Source organism: Mesocricetus auratus, unplaced genomic scaffold (assembly GCF_017639785.1).
Source record: "Mesocricetus auratus isolate SY011 unplaced genomic scaffold, BCM_Maur_2.0 Super-Scaffold_100037, whole genome shotgun sequence".
Taxonomy (NCBI): Eukaryota; Metazoa; Chordata; class Mammalia; order Rodentia; family Cricetidae; genus Mesocricetus; species Mesocricetus auratus.
The window spans coordinates 946,260-969,845 of record NW_024429215.1 but is presented as its reverse complement, the minus strand read 5'-3'; the positions used below and the strand labels follow the sequence as shown (position 1 = coordinate 969,845).

Below are 23,586 nucleotides of genomic sequence, written 5' to 3'. Positions count from 1 at the left end.
ACCAAATGAGCAAGTGAATTTGAGTGGAGGAGGAATTAGTTTTCTTCAGAAATATGGCCCCTGAAAGGCTGTTCATTGTCTAGCAGATTGGTTTTACAACCATGTACATGCAGTTGGCACTAGCTGGATTCAGGCACTTAAAAAAGAAAGAAAAAGAAAGAAGGAAGGAAGGAAGGAAGGAAAGAAGGAAGGAAGGAGGGAGGGAGGGAGGGAGGGAGGGAAGGAGGGAGGGAAAGAAAGAGGACACATGAAGAAAGCTGGGGAGAAACTGGAGGGAAGGCTTGCAGGGGTGAGTATATCAAAATGCATGATACACATATATGAAAGTCTAAACAATAAGCTCACCTCTCAAATATGTAGGCATCTATTTATATATAAAGGAAAAGCCTACTCTCGGTGTTCAGGTGGGGTTGGCCAGGGTTAGGTACAAAGAGAAGTATTGCCTGAAGGTTTGTAAGGAAAAACTTCTGTGATTAGAATTCCAGCTTCACTGCCAAGTAATTTCTGTTAAATTCATCATACGCCTGAAACCAGAAATATAAACTTTGACAAGATTATACAAAATCATATCAGGCTTACATGCTATGGGAAGATTTGGAATGGGACCTCCCCAGTCTTGCAAAAAACTCTGGATTCCTCATTCGTTAAATTAAGGTGTGAGAGACTCAGGCTGGAGGCTGAATCACATTTACTCATTGAATTTCAATGTAAAGCCATTAAACACACACGTTTTATTTATTTAAAAATATCACCTTACACAGAGCTGTAGAACATTCCAAAAATACACGTGGTTTTACAAAAAATGCAGGTTACATTAGGAGGGATGTTACTTTACTAAGGTAACTTATAGTTATTATTCACTATTTTCAAAGTAGGCAAACGTGTGACACTGTTCCACACAACTATATATTCTCTATGATTAAAATTTATTTTCCTCTGATCTCTATTTTTCCACATACATTTCATTGAGGACATCCAGCTAGAAATCACTAATTCCATAGGTTTGCCAATTTTTTTCAGGGATCTGTAAGATATTTTTGAGATGTCTCTCCCTCTGCCTGCTGAAGGCTAGGCTAGCCCTTTTCTCTTCCTATTACCCACTGCCTGCTGAAGGCTAGGCTAGCCCTTTTCTCTTCCTATTGTCCACTGCCTGCTGAAGGCTAGGCTAGCCCCTTTCTCTTCCTATTGCCCAAAATACTTACCTCATATGAAAGTGTATTCCTCTTTTTCCTGCAAAATACAGCTCATCTTCATTTGTGTTATAGTAATGAAGTTTGCTTAGGCTACTAGCTCTTCATGGAACAGAAACACACAGTAGATTTCTAGGAACAGCAGACAGCAAGCGCCAATGGCTGCCATCTGTAGCCTGCTCTAACCTCTGAATCCTGCCCACACATAAAGAAAACTGAACTCCGCAAAAGTGGAGCACTTCAACCATGTGTTACAAATAAAGGGGAAGATTAACTCCGGGAACCAAAGGGATCCCAAGACAGGATTCTGCTCAGGTGGCGAAGGCTGTTTTAAATAGTGAGTAACAAACAATCAGGGGCTTAAAAAAAAAAAAAAAAAGGAGTAGTCTTCATAGGCACACGACGATAGAATTCTCCCTGGCACTGGAAACACTGTCACGAACAAGTGTAGTTGCCAAAAGGTCTTCACGCATAGGCGCCTTGGTCTGTGCAGCATCTGCACGAAGAGCTTTGACCTAGGGACTCTCTGAACTTGCCCTCAGGAGTCTGTCCAGGTGATGTGGGTTCACAGATCGTTAGTGGCCAGTCCCTAACCATCTAACTTCCCTGACACCTGTCTCAGGCTCATCAGTCCTGATGCAGCAACCATTGATAGACATTATCATAAACTCATCTGTAAAAAAGACAGCATGGATGTATCTGAGTTTTCAAAAAAACAAAACACTCTGTTTACATTTCAGCAAATACTAGCATTAGCAAAATGTCAGTAAGAATAATACTACATCTGTTCATATAGAAATATCCTTCTCCACTTAAATATAGGACACATTCACTCATTTGGTTTTCTTCTTTGTAACACACTTGTCTAATGTCTATTGTGTCTTAGTGTTTCTTTATGAATCACTGTGCTTTTCAGTTGGAACACAGTTCTTGAGTACTGAAAACTGATTTTCCTGCACACTCTTTGGGATTTCCTCGCTGTGCATGTAGTACGTGAGTCACATCCACAGGTTATGTCTTTAATGTTTCTCATGCTCTTGCTACTTGTAGGGCTTGACTCCAGAATGACTATTTCGAAGATGAATAAAAGATGAGTCTTTATTCAAGATTTTTTGGGTTTTTCCTTCAGGATGAATTTTCAGATGTATCTATAATTTTAACACTAGGTAAAAACATTGACAAATTCAATGCAGTTCTTGGGCTCTCTAGCATGGAATTACAAGACATATAATTCCTAATGTACAAGACATGAGAATTTCATAACTGATCATTCAAGTAGTTTCCTCCTGGTCTGAATTTTCTCATTACAATTTGTCCTCATGATTTTTTTTTTTTTGAGGTTGAACAAGTAAGATGTTTTTATGAATGGTTTTTCTACATTGTTACATCTGAAGAATTTTTCTTCAGTATAAATTCTTGGTATTTCTACGATTTAATCATTCTTTAAGAGCTTTCGAAAGTTTCTTATGTTCATGTTTTTCTGCAGTATGGATCCTGGTGTGCTTTGTAAGAAGAGAGCGCTGGGTAAAGGATTTGTCACATTCGCCACATTTGTAAGGTTTCTCTCCAGTGTGGATTCTTGAATGGGTTTTAAGGTTTGACAACCAATAAAAGGATTTGCCACACTTTTCACATTGGTAGGGCTTTACCCCAGCATGAATTTTCTGATGAGCTTTAAGACTTGAGCAGTGGGTAAAGGATTTATCACATTCTTCACACTTGTAAGGTTTCTCTCCAGTGTGGATTCTCGAATGTCTTTTAAGGTTTGACAACCAATGAAAGAACTTACCACATTCGTTACACTTGTACGGTTTCTCTCCAGTGTGGACTCTGTGGTGTTCTTTAAGTCTTGACAACAGATAAAAGCACTTACCACAGTCTTTGCATGAGTAGGGTTTCTCCCCAGTGTGAATTTTCTGATGTGTACTAAGAGCTGTGCAGTGGGTAAAAGATTTGTCGCATATCTGACATCTGTAAGGTTTCTCTCCAGTGTGGATTCGGGAATGGTTTTTAAGTTTGGCCAGCTGAGAAAAGCACTTACCACATTCCTCACATTTGTGAGGTCTCTCTCCAGTATGGGTTTTACGATGGCTTTTAAGGTGTGACAACACATAAAAACTTTTGCCGCACTCTTCACATTTGTAGGGTTTTTCACCAGCATGAATTTTAAGATGCCTTTTAAGAGCTGTGCAGCGGGAAAAGCATTTGTTGCATTTTACACATTTGCAAGGTTTCTCTCCAGTGTGGATTCTATAATGCATTTTAAGTCTTGACATCTGAGAAAAGGATTTGCCACAATCCCCACACTTGTAAGGTGTCTCTCCAGTATGGACTCTGTAGTGGTTTTTAAGGCCCGACATCCAATGAAAGAACTTACCACATTCTTTGCACTTGTAAGGCTTCTCTCTAGTGTGGACTCTGTGATGGTCCTTAAGTGTTGACAAGAGATAAAAGGCTTTACCACAGTCTTTGCATTTGTAGGGTTTATCCCCAGTATGAATTTTCTGATGTGTACTAAGACCTGTGCAGTGGGAAAAGGTTTTGCCACAGTCCTTACATTTGTAAGGTCTCTCTCCAGTATGGATTCTGCAATGGTTTTTAAGTCTAGAGCCTCGAGAAAAGCACTTATCACAATCGTCACATTTGTAAGGTTTATCTCCAGTATGGATTCTGTAATGGTGTTTAAGTCTAGATAACCGAGTAAAGCCCTTATCACATTCGTCACATTTGTAAGGTTTCTCTCCAGTATGGATCCTGTAATGGGTTTTAAGGAGAGATAACCACTTAAAGGACTTCCCACATTCTTTACATTTCCATGGTTTCTCTCCAGTATGAGGTCTCTCCTGTGTACCTAGGCTTGAGCAGCTCCCGAAGCCCTTCCCACTATTCTGGGCTTTATCTCCACTATCAACTCCTTGCTGCTCAAGTCCGTGTGCAGAATCCAAGAGTTGATCACTTTCCGCATACCCGTGCTCTATGTTTATGGTGTGGATACTCTGATTTAGACTCACACTGGAACATAAATAGTTGTCACAGTCTTTCTGTTTAGCAAGGTCTTCTCCAGTGCGCACACTTAGGTTTGACGATTCAGTAGAGGCATCCCCGTGGTTACCACGTGTACAGTTGATGTCACTTTTTGCAGTACCACTTGTATCACAAGGCGTACTCTGGGAGGGTTCAGGAATTGTTTTGTCAAGCTGATTAGATTTGTAAGAATTCTCTTGGGTATTCCCATGTTGATGGACATTATGGCTTGAGTCTTGATTCAAGACCTTCTTGGGTTTACCACGCATGCCATGGTTCTCTAGGGAATAAGCACAATTAGGGATAATGGGGATTGACTCATGAGTAATAGATTTAATAGCTGATGTTGCTTTAAGTTCCCTAAGACAAGTAAAATTATTTAGAGTGGGACCTTAGTGGAGGGTTCTATACTTTCACTATCACTGTATGAATGTTCAAAACCTCCATTCCGACCTCCATCCCACTGTCAGGACTGACAACAGAATTCTCATTCTTATCTAAACTGCATTACTAGCAGAAGGCGGGATGAATAGATGATGTAAAAATAAATGACTTTGGGAAAAGAGCTCTCTGAAGGATTATACTTAAAATACTGTTCTCTTTTTAAACTGTCCTTTCACCCTAGAAATAGTGGAAGAATAGATTTTGTTGTTGTCATCACTTTGTTTTGTTTTGAGACAGGGTTTCTCTGTGAAACAGTCATGGCTATCCTGGAACTCACTCTGTAGACTAGGCTGGCCTCAAACTAACAGAGATCCACCTGCTTCCGCTTTCAGAGTGCTGGGATTACAGGCATGTGCCACTACCTCCTGGCAAAAGCATAGATTAATGTAACACTAAAATGAAACAATTCAGCTCACTAAGTGTATTGCATTGCATATCTCTGCTCCACACATTCAACTTCATTTTAACTTTAAATATTTCATTAAAAACTTGGTGAGAGAGCAGGACAGACGGTCAGCAGTTAAGAGCGTTTGTTATTTCACTTAGGGAAATGAAAAGGAAATTCCATGAAAAAGTTTTGGGTTTTTTGTTTGCTTGGGTTTTTTTGTTTTTTGTTTTTGTTTTTTTGTTTTGCCAGAATTTCTCTAATTTCCTGTAATTTCTAGACAGCCTCAGGGAATGTATACACCTATAAACTAGGGAAACACAAAAGATGGAATTCTGCAAGCAAAATGTTCTCACCCACAGAGACCAGGTTGCTGTAATTCTCCAACATGACATCAATGTACAAAGCTCTCTGAGAAGAGTCCAGGCATTCCCACTCCTCCTGGGAGAAGTCCAAAGCCACATCCCCAAATGTTAGCAGACCCTGTAAGGGATATTTAAGAGTTTATTTACCACATGTTCCTGGGCAGAATGCTTTCCTAGAAAAAAGAGGTATATGGACCTAGGAACATTTTGGTGATGTAGATAAGGCAGGAAAATAATTTTTATAAGATTTATTTATTATATATACAGTGTTCTGCCTCCATGCCAGAAGAGGACACTAGATCTCATTACAGATGGTTGTGAACCACAATGTGGTTATGGGAAATTGAACTCAGGACCTCTGGAAGAGCACTGAAACACCCATACATATAAAATAAAAATAAAATTTAATGGTTTCCCGAGAGTTTCACACATTCTGTCCTGCAGAAAATCTCATTAGAACAGAAAGTAAGCAACTCACAACTATCACTGAAACTGACCAAATTCCTTAGATCCCTCCTTCCCTCCCAGAGAGTATATGAACAGCAAAGACCAATGAAAGTCATTCTCTGACTTTGTAAGCCAAGCTGCAAAGAAGACTCTCAGATAGCACAGGCACAGCACCCCCCCCCACACACACACACACACAAACGCGCACATAAAAAGCAGAGACCAGCCTGGCAGCCCTAGTTGATCTGCCTAGAAGAGGCTCTGACCAAATGAGTCACCAGGAAAGGACACCCGACAGCCTGCTGCACTGCTGGCAAGCAATGCAGTGTGCTCCGGGTCTCCAGGATTTGTGAGACGTCACCCACGGTGGGGGACGGGCTTTGATGATGCAGCTGTCTGAGTTATGTCTGCTCCTGCAAACTGCAAACAACTCCGATAAAATTCACTGGCTCACCACGTTGGTGAATAGCCACGTGCACGTACGTGTGTGTGTGTGTGTGTGTGTGTGTGTGTGTGTGTGTGTGTGTGTGTGTGTATCTCCCCAGTCTGTCACACAACACTGAAAGAGGATGACATAATAGTCTCATAAATGATACACTTTTAGGGAATATAAGATAAAAATTTAGCCAGGCTGTGGTTGATTCACAACATTAATCCCAGCACTCGGGAGGCAGAGGCAGGTAGATCTCTTCAAGTTGGAGTCTACAGAGCTAGTTCCAGGACAGCTAGGGTTGTTTCACAAAGAAACCCTGTAACAATAATAATAAAAATAATAAAATATATAAATAAAATTTAAGGTTTAGAATTAGAAATCTACTGTTTATGAAGTAGTTGTTTAAGTCACATGGGATCACAGTGTCACATCTCAGACAGAAAGGTTGTGATGAGCAAAACTGTGTCTCTGAATGCTACAACTCTTGGCCTTGCTACAATATGGACACTAAGTCTTGCCTGCAGCTGGACCTCACCTGACTGGATTCTAACACCCTCAGTTGAGACGCTATGGCTCAGGTTCAGTGCTGCCTGCTTCCTTTGTGTAATAAAGAGGAAGAACAGGGAAGGCAGAAATCATCGGTGAGTTTGAACTTTGAGTTTTAAATTTCTTTTTGTTTATGAGACAGGGTTTCTCAATGTAGCTTTGGAGTATCTCCTGGAACTGGCTCTATAGACCAGGTTCGTCCTGGAACTCACAGAGATCCACATGCCTCTGCCTCCTGAGTCCTGGGATTAAAGGCTTGCGCCAGCCATCACTGCCCGGCTGAGTTTTGATTTTTTACACAGTAAAGAGTAACAGCAGTCAATACTGCCAGTATTCTAAACGTTAACACATGAAATCATATAGTCTATGAGGATATATATTCTGCTGAATACATTGGTAATCATGAAGCAAATAGAAAAATCAGCATTCGTTACAGTTGATATCATTTAATTTTTTTCTAAATGTACAACCCAACACAGACAAGTAATAATTCTAGAAGTTTAAAGATTTTCTGTGAGTGGAAGGAATGAATTATATCAAGTGAAAACATACCTAATTCTTCACTGCTTTTCAATTATGTTATTGCCCACAAAAGGGACTCAAAAGAAAACTTGCACCTGATACCTTCAAAGTTTTGATTTATGTTATGTATTGGAGCTGCATTGTATGTGTTATACAGCCAAGCACCACTTATGTTCTTCCTTCATCTTTCAGAAAATACAAGATGCAATGTTATATATTGGCTCTGCAATGAATGTACAAGAGAAATTGAAACCTGGGCGCTAGAGAGATGGCTTATTGCTTCAGAACACTTGCTAGTCTTGCAGAGGAAGCTGGTTCAGTTCCCAGCACACACATGGCTGCCCACTGCAACCTGACTCTTGTTTCAAGCCATCTGGAGCCCCCTTCTGGGCACCAAACACACACACATGCAGGCAAACACTCATGTGCACAAAATAAAATAAGTAAATGAAAACATTAAAACTTAGATATTTAGCCAGGTGGGGGTGGCACAAGTCTTTAATCTAGCACTTGGGATGCAGAGGCAGGAGGATCTCTATGAGTTCGAGGCCAGCCTGGTCTACAAAGTGAATTCCAGGTCAGCCAGGGCTACACAGTGAAAACCTGTCCCGAAGCCCCACTCCCCTCAAAAAGGAAGTAAATGTGTCTATTACAGCCTTTTCTCATAATCTCCAACTATTAAAAACAGTAGCTTCAGCAAAAGAGAAAAAGGAAGTGGTGGGGGAGTCTTTCTCCTCCAAAGGAAAAGACCAGAGCAGAGTAATTAAGAGGAACCTTCATTTCTGCACGAAATGTGATGGCTTATGGACATCACTCAGTACTCTCAAGAAAACTCTTACTGGCATGGTCGACATGATGTCACATAAAGACTCACAATCAGGAGGAGCTACATCATGGTTCAGCAAACAAAGGACAAACAGAAACTACTCATTTTTCTGGTTTGGGAAGTTCCCCTGAGCACTGGAATTGAGAGAATGGTGTGAGCTGGAACGAGCTCGCTCCCCCGAGACAAACAGATGTCAGCTGTGAACACAGGCACACCATCACTGTGATATCAAGTGCCAAGAGGGAAACGACAGCCAGCAATGTGCATCTCCCGACAGAAATACCAATTGCACGACATGATCAAGGCCTGCCATCTTCAGCACTCTCCCGAGTGTTTAAATATTTAGCATCAGGATCCAATATGATCAGGATCCTAATAGCACGTCTTCAAACTCTTTTTCCAAAAAAAGTATCAGAGATTTTAGCAAGGAACTCAAGGTGTTTGAATGTGTACTTTCATAAGCCTAGTTCAAGAAACCTGATCCATCACTCAAATGGAACCTGTATGGCCTTACTAACTAACATGTAAGTACACAAACCCATCCTTTACAGCAACTGAACAACACCACATTTGTTTGAACATCTGTCACAATGGAAATGGAGGTCTTATTTTCATTGTGAATATTTGCCCTCACACAAAGAGTCTGGAGATGACTGAATGGAGAAAAGGCTGTGGTACACAGTAGACATGTATTTATTTATTTTTGTTGTTTTTCCAGACAGGGTTTCTCTGTGGCTTTGGGGGCTGTCCTGGAACTAGCTCTTGTAGACCAGGCTGGTCTTGAACTCCCAGAGGTCCACCTGCCTCTGCCTCCCAAGTGCTGGGATTAAAGGCGTGTGCCACCACCACCCGGCTGCAGACGTGTATTTAAAGAGTAAATCTTGAATGCTGGAAGAAAAATGAACTCATGGGAAACAAACACTTCAGATGACACTATCAGAAGCAGAGAATGCACAAGGCTTGCAAAGTGTCTTAGCTGGGGTTTCTACGGCTGTCAAGAGACACGATGAGCAAGGCAATTCTTATAAAAGAAAACGTTTCACTGGGGCTGGCGCACAGTGTTAGAGGTCTAGGCCATTGTTGCAGTGGCAGGAAACACGGCAGCAGGCAGGCAGACACGGCGCTGGAGAAGGAGCTGAGCGGTCTGAAAAGTCTACACCTTGATCCACAGGCAGCGGAAGGGCCATGACACTAGGGCTTAGCCTGAGCATCTGAGAACTCAACAACTATAGCCATAGTGGCAAGTTCCTCCAACAAGGTCACACCTACTCCAACAATGCCACACCCACCTCCTAACAGCGACACTGCCTATGGGTCAAGCACCCACTCCTAGTCAAAACACCACACAAGATTTTAATATATAACAATTCTCAAAAAAAAAAAGTGACCATGACACTGACCTGCGATGTACTTGATGTATTTGCTGGAGGAGTGGTCATTCTTCTTGTTGTCCTGCTCTGACTTTCTGCTTCAGAACCCCTTCTTGCTCTTTAGTATCAGGTGTCAGAAATGCAAGACAAAAATGAATATTAAACTCTGTTAAGAAACAACATCAAACCACATAAAAGACCCAAAACCAGGATAATACCAGATGTCTCGTCAACGGTTCTAAATCAAGGCGAGAATGGAAAAATGCATTTAAATACCTGAAAGAAAATAATTGTCAGTCATGTTATTGCAGCCAGAAAAATTATCGCTTAAAATTGACAGAGAAATGCATTTGAAGATAGTCATGAGTTAATGTATGCCATTCCACTCAAGCAGGACTGCAGATAATTAGAGGCGAAATATACACAGATCTGTCAAAAAAATTATGCATGAGAACACCAGAAATAAGACATTTTATGTCAGGAATAGATGACTACCAATTCTAACAAGAAAGGAACAAAAATACTACCTACAATCCAACTAGCCACATCAAAAATATTACAGGAATAAAAACCACATGGTAAAATTCTCAGTAGAACATGGAAATGTCATCGGACAACGTTCAATAAAACCTCATGGTAAAACTTCTAGAAGAACTAGGGCTGGGCACTAAAGGCACACGCCTTTAATTCCAACACTCAGGAGGTAGAGGCAGGCAGATCTCTACGAGACTGAGGCCACCCTGCTCTACCGAGTGAGTTCCAGGACAACAATGGCTACACAGAGAAGCTCTGATTTGGAAAACAAAACAAACAAACGAAAACTAGGAATAAATGGAACCCAGCTCAACACAATGAGAGGTGCACATTGTCAATCCTAGGCCACCATTACAGAGGAAAAAAAAAGCAAACAAACAAAACTGAACAGCATTACTTCAAAAACGGTAACAAGATGTATGTGCTCTGCACTCTTACATAATAAAGAATTGCAAGAGCAACCTGAGAAATTTGAAAAAACAATAAAGAATGAAGAAACAGAAGATGGTACAGCTAGAAAAGGATGATCTGGTCATACACACAAAACCTCCTACCGACACCACAGGAAACTCTTAGACATGATAAACGTTTCACGAAATATTGACAAATACATAATTAAAATAGAAACATCGCTCCTTTATCTATGTGTCGATAATGGGATGTTGAGAAACAAAGTAGGAAAGTAATGCATTCATGTAGCTTTAAGAAGACTTAGGAATAGCTAGTCGGTGCTGGCACACGTCTTTAATCTCAGCACTCGGGAGGCACAGGCAGGTGAATCTCTTGTGAGTTCCAGGACAGCCAGGGCTACAGGGTGAGGTCCAGGACAGCCAGGGCTACATAAAGAAACCCTGTCTCAAAAAAACCCAAACCAAACCAATTAACCAACCAAACAAGACCTAGGAGTAAACCCAAATAAAAACATAATTAACATATATGAAGAAAATTTAGGGCAGTGAAGAAGAAAATGAACTTTTATGAACATTCATTGTGAAAAATGACACAGGGTAAATGGCTATATTACTAACAACTGTAGTCTGCAGAGTCTATGCAATCCCCATGTGCAGCATACTGACATTTTGCACAAAAGTAGAAAACACTTTTTAAGTTATATGGAAACAAGAAAGTAAAAAATATCAAAATCCAGATTAATCCTTGGAATAATCCTGGGGGTATCACAGGACCTGACTTCAAATTATAAAACCAATCCAAGTGATACAGACAGAAAGGTTGTGCACATAAACAAACATGTAAAAAATTGAACAGGCTGGGCAGTTCTGCCTCCCGAGGGCTGAGATTAATAGTGTGTGCCACAATTTGTCCATCTTATTGAGTAATCTAAAAAATAAACAAACAAACAAACAAATAAATAAATAAATAAAGTGGATACATATACACATTTGCTTTTTGTGCTTTTTCTTTTAATGACTGTTACTTTATTTGTTTATTTTTGGTTTTTCAAGACAGGGTTTTTCTGTGTAGCTTTGCAGCCTGTCTTGGAACTGCTCTGTAGACCATGCTGGCCTTGAACTCACGGAGATTTGCCTGCCGCTGCCTCCCAAAGTGCTGGGATTAAAGACAGGTGCCACGCTGCCCAGCTATCAGAGTGCATTTGATGTGCTGGAACTGGAAACAGTTATGAGCTACCTTGTAGGTTTGGGGAAACAAATCCAGGTCCTCTGTAAGAGCAACAAGCGGGCTTTTTGTTTTTTTCCTTTTATTGAATTTAGAGTTTTTAGACATACGGTGGTGGCTCACACCTTTAGTCCCAGCACTCAGGAGGCAGAGGCAGGAGGGTCTCTGTGAGTTCCAGACCAGCCTGGTCTACAGATTGAGTTCCAGGACAGGCTCCAAAGCTACAGAGAAACCCTGTCTCGAAAACAAAAGTAAAAAAACAAACCAAAAGAAAACAGATTTTTTTTCTCCCATAATGTATCCTGATTTCAGTTTGCCCTCCGTCTACTCCTCCCAGTTTCTCCCCCCACTGAATCTATCCCCTTTCTGTCTCTCATTAGAAAACAGGCTTCTAAGGAATAACTGTAAAGAGAAACTTTTTCCTTGAGAGAAGCCTTCCTGCCGTCCTGGTTCTAGAGCTGCATCAGTCCCAAATAAACACACAGGAGGCTATATTAATTATGAAGCTGTTGGCCTTTGCTTGTTTCTTACTGGCTAGCTCTGACTTAAGTAATTACCCCATAATTGTTAATCTAAATATTTCTCTTACCAGAGAATAGTTCCGGGCTTCCTACCCCATGGCGTTACATGTTGACTCTCTGTGTTTCTCCTTCCCCGAGTCCTCCTGGACTCCTAGTCCTACCTATCTAGATTCCTATTGGCTCAACAGTACTTTATTGACAAATGTACAGGACTTCCCCCATCAAATAACAATAAAATTCAGAGACCCACTAGTTCCCACACTCGGCCATCTCATAAAACCTCTAAACTGGAAGCCATGATACATACACAAAAGACCTGTAGGGTAAAAAGAGAGAAATAAAATAAAAAATAATACAACAATCCTGACACAACCTTGTGAGAAAGAGGATCCTCCAAAGAAGCCAATGAGTTCATTTTCTGTTGGCCATCTACCACTTGGCATGCAGAAAACTCCATGATGTGATTACAAACTCACAACCAGCTGATACTCCTTCGCCCCCTAATTCGGAATGGCTAAGGTGGAGGAGAAGGAGCAGTGGGGATGCCTTGGCTCCTTTTATTCCAGATCAAAAGGCAGGTGGATTTCCGTGACTCAGTGCCAGCCTGGTCTACACAATGAGTTCCAGGCCCACTAGAAAGAACTACACAGTGAGACTGTCTCAAAAAAACACCAAAGGAAAAGAAAAACAATGGCAAAAAAAGCAGTCAAGGAAACGGAAAAGTGGAATCCTTATTCACTCCTCAAGAGCCTATGAACCAGTACAAACAGTTGAACTCACTTTGGAGTTTTCAAAACCCCAAATCGGAACCACCACACCAAGAGTGAGCAGTAGACACAGCTCTCAATTCCTACCAAGGAGAGACGTACAGGTTTATTGCTACACTATTCAAAGGGGATAAGAAATGAACCCAGCCTAGATGCCCGGCATCAGAAAAGAAAATGGAATAAAGTTACATGGTGGAATTTTATTTTGCTGAAAAACAATTACAAGATCTTTGTAATTAAAACCAAAAGGGTAAATTATATGAATTGAAGTAGGTCCCTAGAAGGAAAGAAAAAGCCTGCAGGTTTTCACCCATGTGAAACTCTAGACCAGCCGCCATTCTCAACCTGTGGGTTGCAAGCCCGTTGGGAGGTGGTCACATATCGGATATTTACATTTCGATTCTTACAGTAGCAAACATTACTCTTATGAAGCAGCAATAAAATAATGTTGCGGCTGTGGGGTCCCTGCAACATGAGAAACTGTATTAAAGAGTTGCAGCACTGGGGAGGCTGGGAACCACTGCTCTAGACAGAGCATCATGAGGGTGGAGTAAGAGCTCTCAGTGGATATGGGGAACAAAGACAAAATTGCTAATGGAGTGTCAGTAGTTAGGTTAAGAAAGGAAGCCAAAATAGCTACCTTTCAGAAGTGAGGTTTATAGGAGGATGGGCCTAGAAAGCATGATGTGGCCCTGAGGCAGGAGAGTATCACCAAAGAACTCAGCACTGTGTTCTTCATACGGCCTGTCTAAGGCAAAGGAGCAGTTGGTAGTGACAGCATCGAGATTACAACTCAGAAGGAAGACTGCTTTCATTATTGACAGAGGGCAGCAGAACACTGTGTGTTCTCAGGCTAAATACAGAAATCCCCTCCAGCGTGAACAGTCACAATTCCAGATCAGTCACTTCCTGAGAAAAGGCTTAGGGGGCTCTACAGTTTTCCATCATGCACACTGCTGTCAGCTCTCCTAGACGGTAGAAAACGACCTAGGACACAATATCTGATTTTTGGATCACATCATCCGCTGTGTGTGCCGAGCTATCTTGGAGAACAGACACATCATGCAATCACTCAGTCCATCTGGAAAACAGCATTTTCTCCTGTGCCGAGCTATCCTGGAGAACAGACACATCATGCCATCACTCAGTCCATCTGGAAAACAGCATGTTTCTTCTCGACATGGCATACCTGTCATCGGAACTTCTTACAGCCAACCCCGCCACCATCCAAGCACACTGTACACTGTTTACAGAGGCGAAGTGTACCTCTCTAACTTACTCTTCCTCTAGAGATGGACTCGTTTTCTGCATTACTTGTATTTACACCTTGTGTGTGAGACTATCTGTCACCTGCAAACCTTCTGAAACTATGTAAAAGGGCAATATGTGGCTTAAGTGAAACGTCTCTGTGCTAAATTGCTTTTGGTAACGTCAAGGCAGACTCACTGAAGTAGGGGACAGGCAGAACCCACCTGAGGGCTGTCAGGGAAATGAGAATGAAGATGCGAGGATAAGATGTCTCCTTCTAAGGAATGGCCCTGGAATGACAGCCTCTCTGAGGCAATAAGGAACAAAGGTATTCTATATTTATTCCCTGTGATTTGGAGGAATATGTTCGCCTATGGTCCTTAATCTTGAAATAACAGACACGCACAAAGTTCTTAATAAGAGTATAGAAATTGGGGGCTGGAGAGATGGCTCAGTGGGCAACAGCATTAGCTGCACTCGCAGAGGACCTGGGTTCAATTCCCTGCAGCCACACGGCAGCTCATAACTGTCTGTGACTCCAGTACCAGGGAAATCTGACATCCTCACACCAATGCATGTAAAATAAAAGTTAAATACATTGTATAAAAAAAGAGTCTAGAAAGTGTTCAAAGTAAAATAGGGCTCTGGGAATCAACCATGGATATGCACGAGTTACTTGAAGAACTCAAAGGATATTCAATGAGCTTAGTCAGAAGGATGAGAACTCTATACAGTTAGGAAATTAATACTGTCAACAACAAAGTCAGATTGTAGCTCTTACAGCTACAATACAGGGTAATAGGACAGAAATTCTCAAATCCGGAAAAGAAAACAGACATAATTCAAGACCTCCATTGATCCTATCCTTCCTAGCAATAACTGGAGGAGACACAACTGAGGAATTCGTTGGTTTTAAACTGACAAGAGGGGAAGAATCTGATGCGCAGGAATAGAATTTGGATCTGATGGCTACTCTTGGTTGCCAACCAAACTACATCAGGCATTAACTAAAACCCAAGTGGCTAGGCACATTTGGGAGGGACTTTTTTTTCCTCGCTTAAATCATTTGAAGTGGCAGTCTCCTTTCAATGCGAGTTTTTTGGGGGTGGGAAAACTGTCTTTTACACTGGCAGCCTGTGTAAGGACATGGAAAGAGAAGCTTTATCTCTTTGCTTTCTTGTCCTCGTTCTCACTGGCAAGTCCATTCCTTCCCTGGCTTAGAGCCTACTCAAGGATTCCGGTGTATACTGAAGACCGGCTGATACACCCAGCCTTATGAACTGAGCAGCTGCTGGGTTCTTAGACTTTCCATTGGTTGGGTAAGATGGACAGCAGCCTGTAATAAAATCCCTTCCTATCTCTCTCTCTCTCTTCTATATATATAGAGAGAGAGTTATGGCAGCTCATAACTGTCTATGGCTCCGGTTCCAGGGAATCTGACACCCTCACACAGACATACATGCAGGCAATGATTAAAGATCAAAATTAACCATCACAAAACTCTGTAAAAATGTAAATAGGAAATACAGTCCAATAAGAGAAGCTTGTGCGGATCACAGAGACTGAAGCACCAACCAAAGAGTCGCATGAGCTGACTTATGTCCTCTGTGCACACGTTACGGCTGTGTAGCTTTGTCTTCTTGTAGGACTGGTAACAGTGAGTGCAGATGCTATCTTTGACTCCGTTAACTGCTTTGGGGACCCATTCCTCCTATCAGGTTGCCTCATCCAGCCTTAACAGAAGAGAAGTGCCTAGTCTCACTGCAACTTGATATGCAAGGCTGGTTGATATATATAGGAGGCCTGCCCTGTTTTGAAGAGGAAGGAAGAGGAGTGGGAAAGTTGGGGGAAAGGGGGAAAAGGGAGAGTTGGGGGGAAGGACTGGGAGGAAAGGATATAAAGAGGGGAAACGGTGACTGGAATGGGAAAGAAATTAATTAATAAAAAAAGAAAAGCTTTGTACTATTATTACCGCTATTTACAGAACCAAAACTGGAAATTTTTAAAAACTAACATTTTTTTCTTTTGAGACATGATTTCTCTGTTTACACAATCCTGGCTATCCTAGAACCCTCTTTGTAGACCATGCTGGCCTCAAGCTCACAGAAATCCACCTGCTTCTGCTTCTTGAGTGCTGGGATCAAGGACGTGTGCCACCACACTTGGCTCAAAAAATTTTTTTTGGTTTTTTTTTTTTCCGAGACAGGGTTTCTCTGTATTGTTTTGGAGGCTGTCCTGGAACTCACTCTGTAGACCAGGCTGGCCTCGAACTCACAGAGATCCGCCTGCCTCTGCCTCCCCAGTGCTGGGACTAAAGGCGTGCGCCACCATCGCCCGGCTTCAAAAAAAATTTTTAATGGGGGTGGGAGAAACAAAAAACCTAAAAAAGGAAAAGGAAGACCTCTAAAGTGAACTCTTTAATCTGTAGAAGGAGCCGAATGAAACGCTGGAAGACAGAAAGGATTCCCATGCACACAGAATGGGACACGGCACTGCGATGATTAAAGAGACTGGTAAGATTAACTCAAGCCCACGACAATGGGACTCCCCATGACATACCTCACAGGTACAGCACAGAGAATCCTACAAATGTCCATGGAAGAACTGAGACCTTGGCAGTACAGAGCAGCCCACGGGGCTGAGCTTTTGTTGTCCCGGCTTTGATTCTAGATGACACGGCAGCCATGCGACCAACAGCACCGTGGGAGTTGACAGAACAACAGACACACAGAACTCAAAGCAATACAGCAGCAGTCGGGAGAACTAGACCAACAGCAATGAGACCACGCCAATGCCACCAAGATACCACACACTTGTTGCACAACGGGCAACCTCGCCCACCAATGGTGTTGGGAAAAGTATCTATCCACACAGGAAAATAAGTAGAAACACGTCCGTATGTGGATGCAGGGGACTTGTCCCTGAACTGAATAGCACATCACTGAGACACGAAAAGCACAAACTGACAAACAGGACTGTATGCAATATGGACACATTTCAGTTTCCAAATACAGGAAGCAACCAATGCGAACTGTAGGGAGGCAACAGGCAGCCATGCAGGGAGGCTTGACATCCACTATCCAGTGATGCCTAAGGAAATCAGAGAGTAAACCACTAATGCCAAGCGCGTTTCCAGAGAATAATCCACACAACACTAGGAGATTTTCAGGCTGAGTTCTCTAACCGCAGGAAACACCCTCCAAAGCCAGGCAATGGTGGCGCACATCTTTAATGCCAGCATTTGGGAGGGAGAGGCAGATGGATCTCTGTGAGTTGGAGCCTTGCCTGGTCGACAGAACGAGTTCCAGGACAGGCTCTAAAGCTACAGGGAAACCCCATCTCAAAAGACAAAACAAAACAAACCAAAAAAACAGAAGAAAATCTGTCCAGTGTCCTAAAAATACCAAAATTTAAAAATTAGTAAATATCAATGTTTTTTAAAAAACATCTCTAAGAATCTGGGGCACAAACACCAACTGCAGGTAGAAAACAAAATACATTAAAAGACAATGAGTCACTACTCATTGCTAGCATGCCCTCATTCACACATGGGAAGACAATGCAGAGGAGGTCTGTGTACTATAAAGATTCTAAGCAATTAGTACCCAAATCTTACAGTTTTTTTTAATAGAAACAGAGAAAATGATCCCAAAATGCACAAACTTGTAAGAAATCACATACTTCAAAAAATATGAGAGAAGGATCAAGCCTAGAGGTGACTTTAAAATGCATTTAAAAAATGATATCGCGGGGGCTGGAGAGATGGCTCAGCAGTTAAGAGCACTGACTGTTCTTCCAGAGGTCCTGAGTTCAATTCCCAGCAACCACATGGTGGCTCACAACCACCTTGAATGAGATCTGGTGCCCTCTGCTGGCATGCAGGCAGAAGGCTGTATACACAATAAATAAATAAAATATTTAAAAAAATGATATTGCTGCAAACTGTAGCGTGCCGTCATGAAGACGGACAGCAGGGAGTAAGTAGCAATGGGAAAGCAATAGATGGGAGTTTAATACTCTGGAGAGATAATAAGCAATTTGTTGTCAAATTCCTGCTGGCATTATATTAGAAAGGGAATAATTAACTCTAAAAGATACAGAACTGAAAGACAAGGCAAAAAAAAAGCTCCAAAACTTTGGAGGAAAAACCTAGAGGCATCGAGTGTCCTGATTAAGCAGCATATCAAAATCATAGAAATAAAAACCATTTAATATTCACATGAGGACACAATCAGCCATGTGAACGAAAGAGGGACAGCATCGCTCACATGCAAAGTCAAATAAAATTATTATAATTATTACTAGTACTAATTCTTACATGGAGAATCTTCCAGAACCCCTGATAGGAATATTCCAAGATCTTTCTCAGTGGAAGCATACAGAATCATTTCTAGTGAAACAGAATGTGGCAAAATTGATCATGTGTTACTCGAACCCCTGGCCAATCCCTCCACCATACCTGGATCCTTTGCTATTGTTCTGTTTCCCTCTCTCTCTCTCTCTCTCTCTCTCTCTCTCTCTCTCTCTCTCTCTCTCTCTCTCTCTCTCTCCCTCCCTCTCTCCCTCCCTCCCCCTTCCTCCCTCCCTCCCTCTCTCTCTCTTCCCTCCCTCCCCCTCTGTCTCTCCCTTCCTCCCTCCCTCCCTCTCTCTCTTCCCTCCCTCCCCCTCTCTCTCTCCCTTCCTCCCTCCCTCCCTCTCTCTCTCTCTCTCTCTTCCCTCCCTCTCTCCCCTCCCTCCCCCTTCCTCCCTCCCTCCCTCTCTCTCTCTTCCCTCCCTCCCCCTCTGTCTCTCCCTTCCTCCCTCCCTCCCTCTCTCTCTCTCTCTCTCTTCCCTCCCTCTCTCCCCTCCCTCCCCCTTCCTCCCTCCCTCCCTCTCTCTCTCTTCCCTCCCTCCCCCTCTGTCTCTCCCTTCCTCCCTCCCTCCCTCTCTCTCTCTCTCTCCCTCCCTCCCTCTCTCTTCCCTCCCTCCCCCTCTCTCTCCCTTCCTCCCTCCCCCTCTCTCTCTCTCCCTCCCTCCCTCCCTCTCTCTCTTCCCTCCTTCTCTCCCTTCCCTCCCTCCCATCTCCCCCCCCCCAGGGCTCTTTCTTTGTTCTCCCCCACAGGTGAGCAGGTCTGGCTGAGCAGTATGAGCCCTGCACATGAGAATGAGATTCTTCAGTAAGTACCAGGATTTCTTACACAGTCCTGTGCTCAGTAGAAACAGAGAAAATGAAACACATGCTTCTACAAATGATTCCCCCAGCTGTCATACATCGTCAACACACTTAAAATATTTAGGGAACATTTTGAGTTTCCATAACTTGAATCCTGCTTCTGATCCTAGCTCAATCAGGACTCAAAGTCGAAAATGCAGCTGTATCACTGGTCTGATTTTAATCACGGAACAAGCATGGAAGAAACCTTACACCCCTCAAAGGGACAACCATGAAGAACAGATGAAATTTCATGAAACTCTTGTCTCTTCCTCGGAGGATTTCACTTCACTCTGTGTGGTTCAAGCCCAAACATACACAGCACACACACACACACACACACACACACACACACACACACACACACACACACACACGTAGAGCGACACAGCACACACACACACACACACACACACACACACACACACACACACACACACACGTAGAGCGATTTTCCTAGGAACCAAGCCCAAACATACACAGCACACACACACACACACACACACACACACACACACACACACACACACACACACGTAGAGCGACACAGCACACACACACACACACACACACACACACGTAGAGCGATTTTCCTAGGAACCAAGCCCAAACATACACAGCACACACACACACACACACACACACACACACACACACACACACACACACACACACACGTAGAGCGATTTTCCTAGGAACCCGGAGGAGGATCAAGGGAGAGTGCAAGCAAGATAATCTCACCCACAGACAGCAGACTGCTGCAATTCTGTAATAATCAGTATCAGCACAAAACCCTATGTGCAGGGTCCAGACAGTTTCCTTTCTTCCTGAGAGAAGTCCACAGTCTCTCCACTGAGCGTAAACAACCCTGAAATAAAAGGCAACAGTTTGGCCATTTGTCCATGCTCGGGGCGCTTTTCTTACACCAGAAAAGACGCTTTCTAAATTTGGCCTGATATACATTCTGTTTTCTAACTGTGAAAACAGCGTGACCTGATATCCTCACACTCAGCATGCATACCGTACATTTCTGGGCTCTGAGGTGTGCCTTAAAAACCTCAGCATAGGAACACGCACTTGGTCTACAGAGCGCGTTCCAGGCCAGGCTCCAAAGCAATACAGAGAAACCCTGTCTCAAAAAAAAAAAAAAAAAAAAAAAAAGAAAGAAAGAAAAAGAAAAAACAACATGCACTTGTTATATTTACATCAGCGCGTATGCATTTCAAACAGAACATTAATGGTAAGCAAAATGTTTAGTTAGTAAATGCGAAGGTTTGCAATCATAACTGTGTAGCTTGAGATATATATAATCTGGAACTAAATAAAAAATCTGCGGTTATTCCTTATGGGGCTGATATTTATTTAACAAGCTCTCTGGGACCATCAGGTCTCCAAGTCATTAAAAAAAAAAAAAAGGAAGAGGTAGGTCAGGGGAGTTAGTAAGTGAATTCAAAAGTGAACAGTTTTGGTGTGTTTGCACAACAGCAAAAAAAAAAAAACGTTTGCAAACATTAACGCACAAATTCAATTATTCTATGCGACAGGCTCTTTTTGAGAGTATCCTGGAAACCGCAGATCAACGATTAAAAATCAGCACCTGCCCGGTTTCTATACGATCTCGAACTCACCGTCAAGGGTGCTAGCCCTGCATCAGAAGTGAGAGCGCGAGCGGTACCGTTATGAGCAGCAGAAAGGCTGATCGCCACCCCACAGGTCCAGTTCTTCCCCGCGGCTCCTCTGACCTGGGAGGTTCCAGGGCCGCCGGGCTGTGGTTCCCGCCACTGCGCTGCTGCTGACGCTGACTTTCCCAGGCCGCCCCGCGCGGACACTGCGGCTCCGGAGTCTCCAGGTCCCCGCGAGACTCCGGCCGCTGTCCGTCACCACTGGCTGCACACAACGCTTTTCCCGAAACCTCTCCGAGAGCATGGAGGGCTTTCCGGCCCCTCCCGCCTGTGGCTCATGGAGCCGCCTCCGCACCCGCCCATCATAGCCAGGTTCCGGTTACGTAAACCCTCCGGCCTGGTCCACCCGTTGAGTTTTCCAGGCTTTCGCAGCAGCCTGCATTCTTTTCTCTCCATCATCCATGGCTCCTGTGATCTAAGCCAGTGACCCTCCCCCACCGGACCGCCCCTCCCCCCTTCATTCTCTGGCTGCCATGCACACCGCAGCTGCAGCTGTCAGGCTGCCCTGGACCCGCTCTGCAAAGACTCCACGCACGCTTGCTGCAGCCTAGACCAGAGCTGCATCCGGGAGGACGCTGCACCCCGGGGTCTGACCCCACAGTGAGTTCTGAAACCTTCAGAGAAAAGACAGGCAGCCTAACCTCGACTTGACTGCGGGCCTCCTGGGCTGCACACACACCAAATATAAATAAATAATAATAATAATAATAATAATAACACAAACATCACAAGCCAAAACCAAATACTGCATCTGTGACTTGGAGAGGAGAGACATTTCAGGAACTTGGATTTTGAAAAGAAATAGGTGTCTCCAGAAGTCAGTGGTCAGCCCGTTGCAGTAGTAGCAAGCACACCTTCGTGGTAACAAACAGCTCTCTAATTGGAATTAAGGGTCCTCTTAACAAAAGGGAAACCATGTCTGGGGCTGAAAGTCTAGCTACCTACTTACTGGTGCTGATAAAGGCATGAATCTTAGGAGAACATACAATCACCACTTCACTAAAGCCAGCATAATCCCTAACAAGAATCTAAACATTTTCCCTTGTACCCAGAAATAAGCATAGTCTTCACCCTTCATCAAAAAACTTCTTTGCAATAGAAACCACTACAAAAAAATACAAAAAAAAAAAACAAAACAAAACAAAAAAAAACCCACAACTAATAAAATGCAGAGTTGTGGAGGCCAGACTCAATGGATTACATCTCCAAAACACATCTGCACCTAAGGCTAAAGGAATAATTTTGAAGAGAATGTAGAAAGATTGTAAGAGTCAGAGGATCAGGGAGTTTGCTGTGAAGTTGTTTTTCCTGGTAATGCCAGGAGTCATACCCTAGAAATCTCACCAACATGACCACCCAAATGGGAGCTGAACACCGATAATGTCAATGGACATGTCAAAGTGAATGGAGAAAAGTCCCCTAACCCTAACCCAACCCTACACAGAGAACTGCATACAGCTGAGGGTGCTGGGAGCAGGAGAAATAGTCTCTCCCCAGAGAAGAGTATGCCAGCTGGTTATCAAATACCAAATGGTCAGCCAAGAAAACATACATACAAGTAACATGATATGGTCAGAGTAGGTTATATTGAGAATATGTATGTGCATACATGGATATATCAGTATGCAATAACAATTAATGAAAAAGTAGACCATGAATTTGAAAGAGATCAGGGAGATGTGTATGGGAGGGAGGATTTGTTGGAGGAAAAGGAAAGGTGAAATAATATAATTATATAGTAACCTCAAAATTGAAACAGTAAAAACAAAAGACAAAGCAAGCAAACAGCAAGCCCAAACTAAAACCTAACCAAAGATAAAAGGTTATATTCCTACCCAGAAAACTAGGACTCCTATAGGCTTCCCTCTCACCCTAGACACAATGTCAATCATCAATAGAAATGATAACAGTGGCATAAATGTATGTGAAGGAGGCCATACACCTTGGGAATGAGAACTAGAAAGTGAACTTTTGAAATCAGTCTAGATACTCTCAAAAAAAAGAGAAAGAATGAAAGAAAGAAAACTACTCTGTGACTCCCAATTACAGAACAAATGTGTGACACTATTCCTGTGGAAACAATGACAAACATCTACTTATCACAGGTAAGGAATCAAGGGCAAACCAAAATTGGGAAACCAACAAAGTCTAACATGGTAAACCAATGAAGTTTCTTTTTCTTTGTAGAAGTTTTTGTCTGCACGTACGCCTCTGCACCAAAGGTACCTGAAGAGACTAGAAGAAGACATTGGATGCCCGGCAGCTAACAATACCGATTGAGTGGCCATGTGAGGGTGCTGGGAATTTAAAGTGAGTCTTCTGAAAAAGCAGACAGTGCTCTCAACCACTGAGTCATCGATAAAGCTAAGTGAATCAGTGAGTTTTATTGGGGAGACTGACAAGAGCGTGGGTGAGGGTTACTCGTAGGAGCACATGGTACTCAATGACAGCTGCAT

At 42.8% G+C, this 23,586-nt stretch overlaps 1 protein-coding gene across 2 annotated transcripts; it reads right to left on the bottom strand.

Moving 5' to 3' along the window:
• Positions 1-716: 716 nt before the first annotated feature.
• Positions 717-21,335, bottom strand: LOC101827380 (zinc finger protein 345). Of its 2 annotated transcripts, XM_040733903.1 has the most exons (5): positions 21,077-21,335; positions 20,190-20,316; positions 9,583-9,670; positions 5,400-5,526; positions 717-4,494 (listed from the first exon to the last, which is right to left on the bottom strand). In XM_040733903.1, the coding sequence occupies exons 3-5, from the start codon at positions 9,619-9,621 to the stop codon at positions 2,627-2,629; spliced, it is 2,034 nt and encodes a 677-aa protein (XP_040589837.1). In that variant the 5' UTR covers positions 9,622-9,670; positions 20,190-20,316; positions 21,077-21,335; the 3' UTR covers positions 717-2,626. The 2 variants fall into 2 exon arrangements, with proteins under 2 accessions (XP_040589837.1, XP_012981103.1); XM_013125649.3 differs by lacking the exon at positions 20,190-20,316.
• Between the last annotated feature and the right edge of the window lie 2,251 nt (positions 21,336-23,586).

What these genes read in the sequence shown, in the direction of transcription:
- LOC101827380 (XM_040733903.1), bottom strand. Translation starts at nt 9,621, where the DNA reads ATGACCACTCCTCCAGCAAATACATCAAGTACATCGCAG. An exon ending in ATACATCAAGTACATCGCAG is followed by an intron (nt 5,527 to 9,582) that starts GTCAGTGTCATG and finishes TATCCCTTACAG; the next exon opens with GGTCTGCTAACATTTGGGGA. An exon ending in CAGCAACCTGGTCTCTGTGG is followed by an intron (nt 4,495 to 5,399) that starts GTGAGAACATTT and finishes CTTATTCCCTAG; the next exon opens with AGAACCATGGCATGCGTGGT.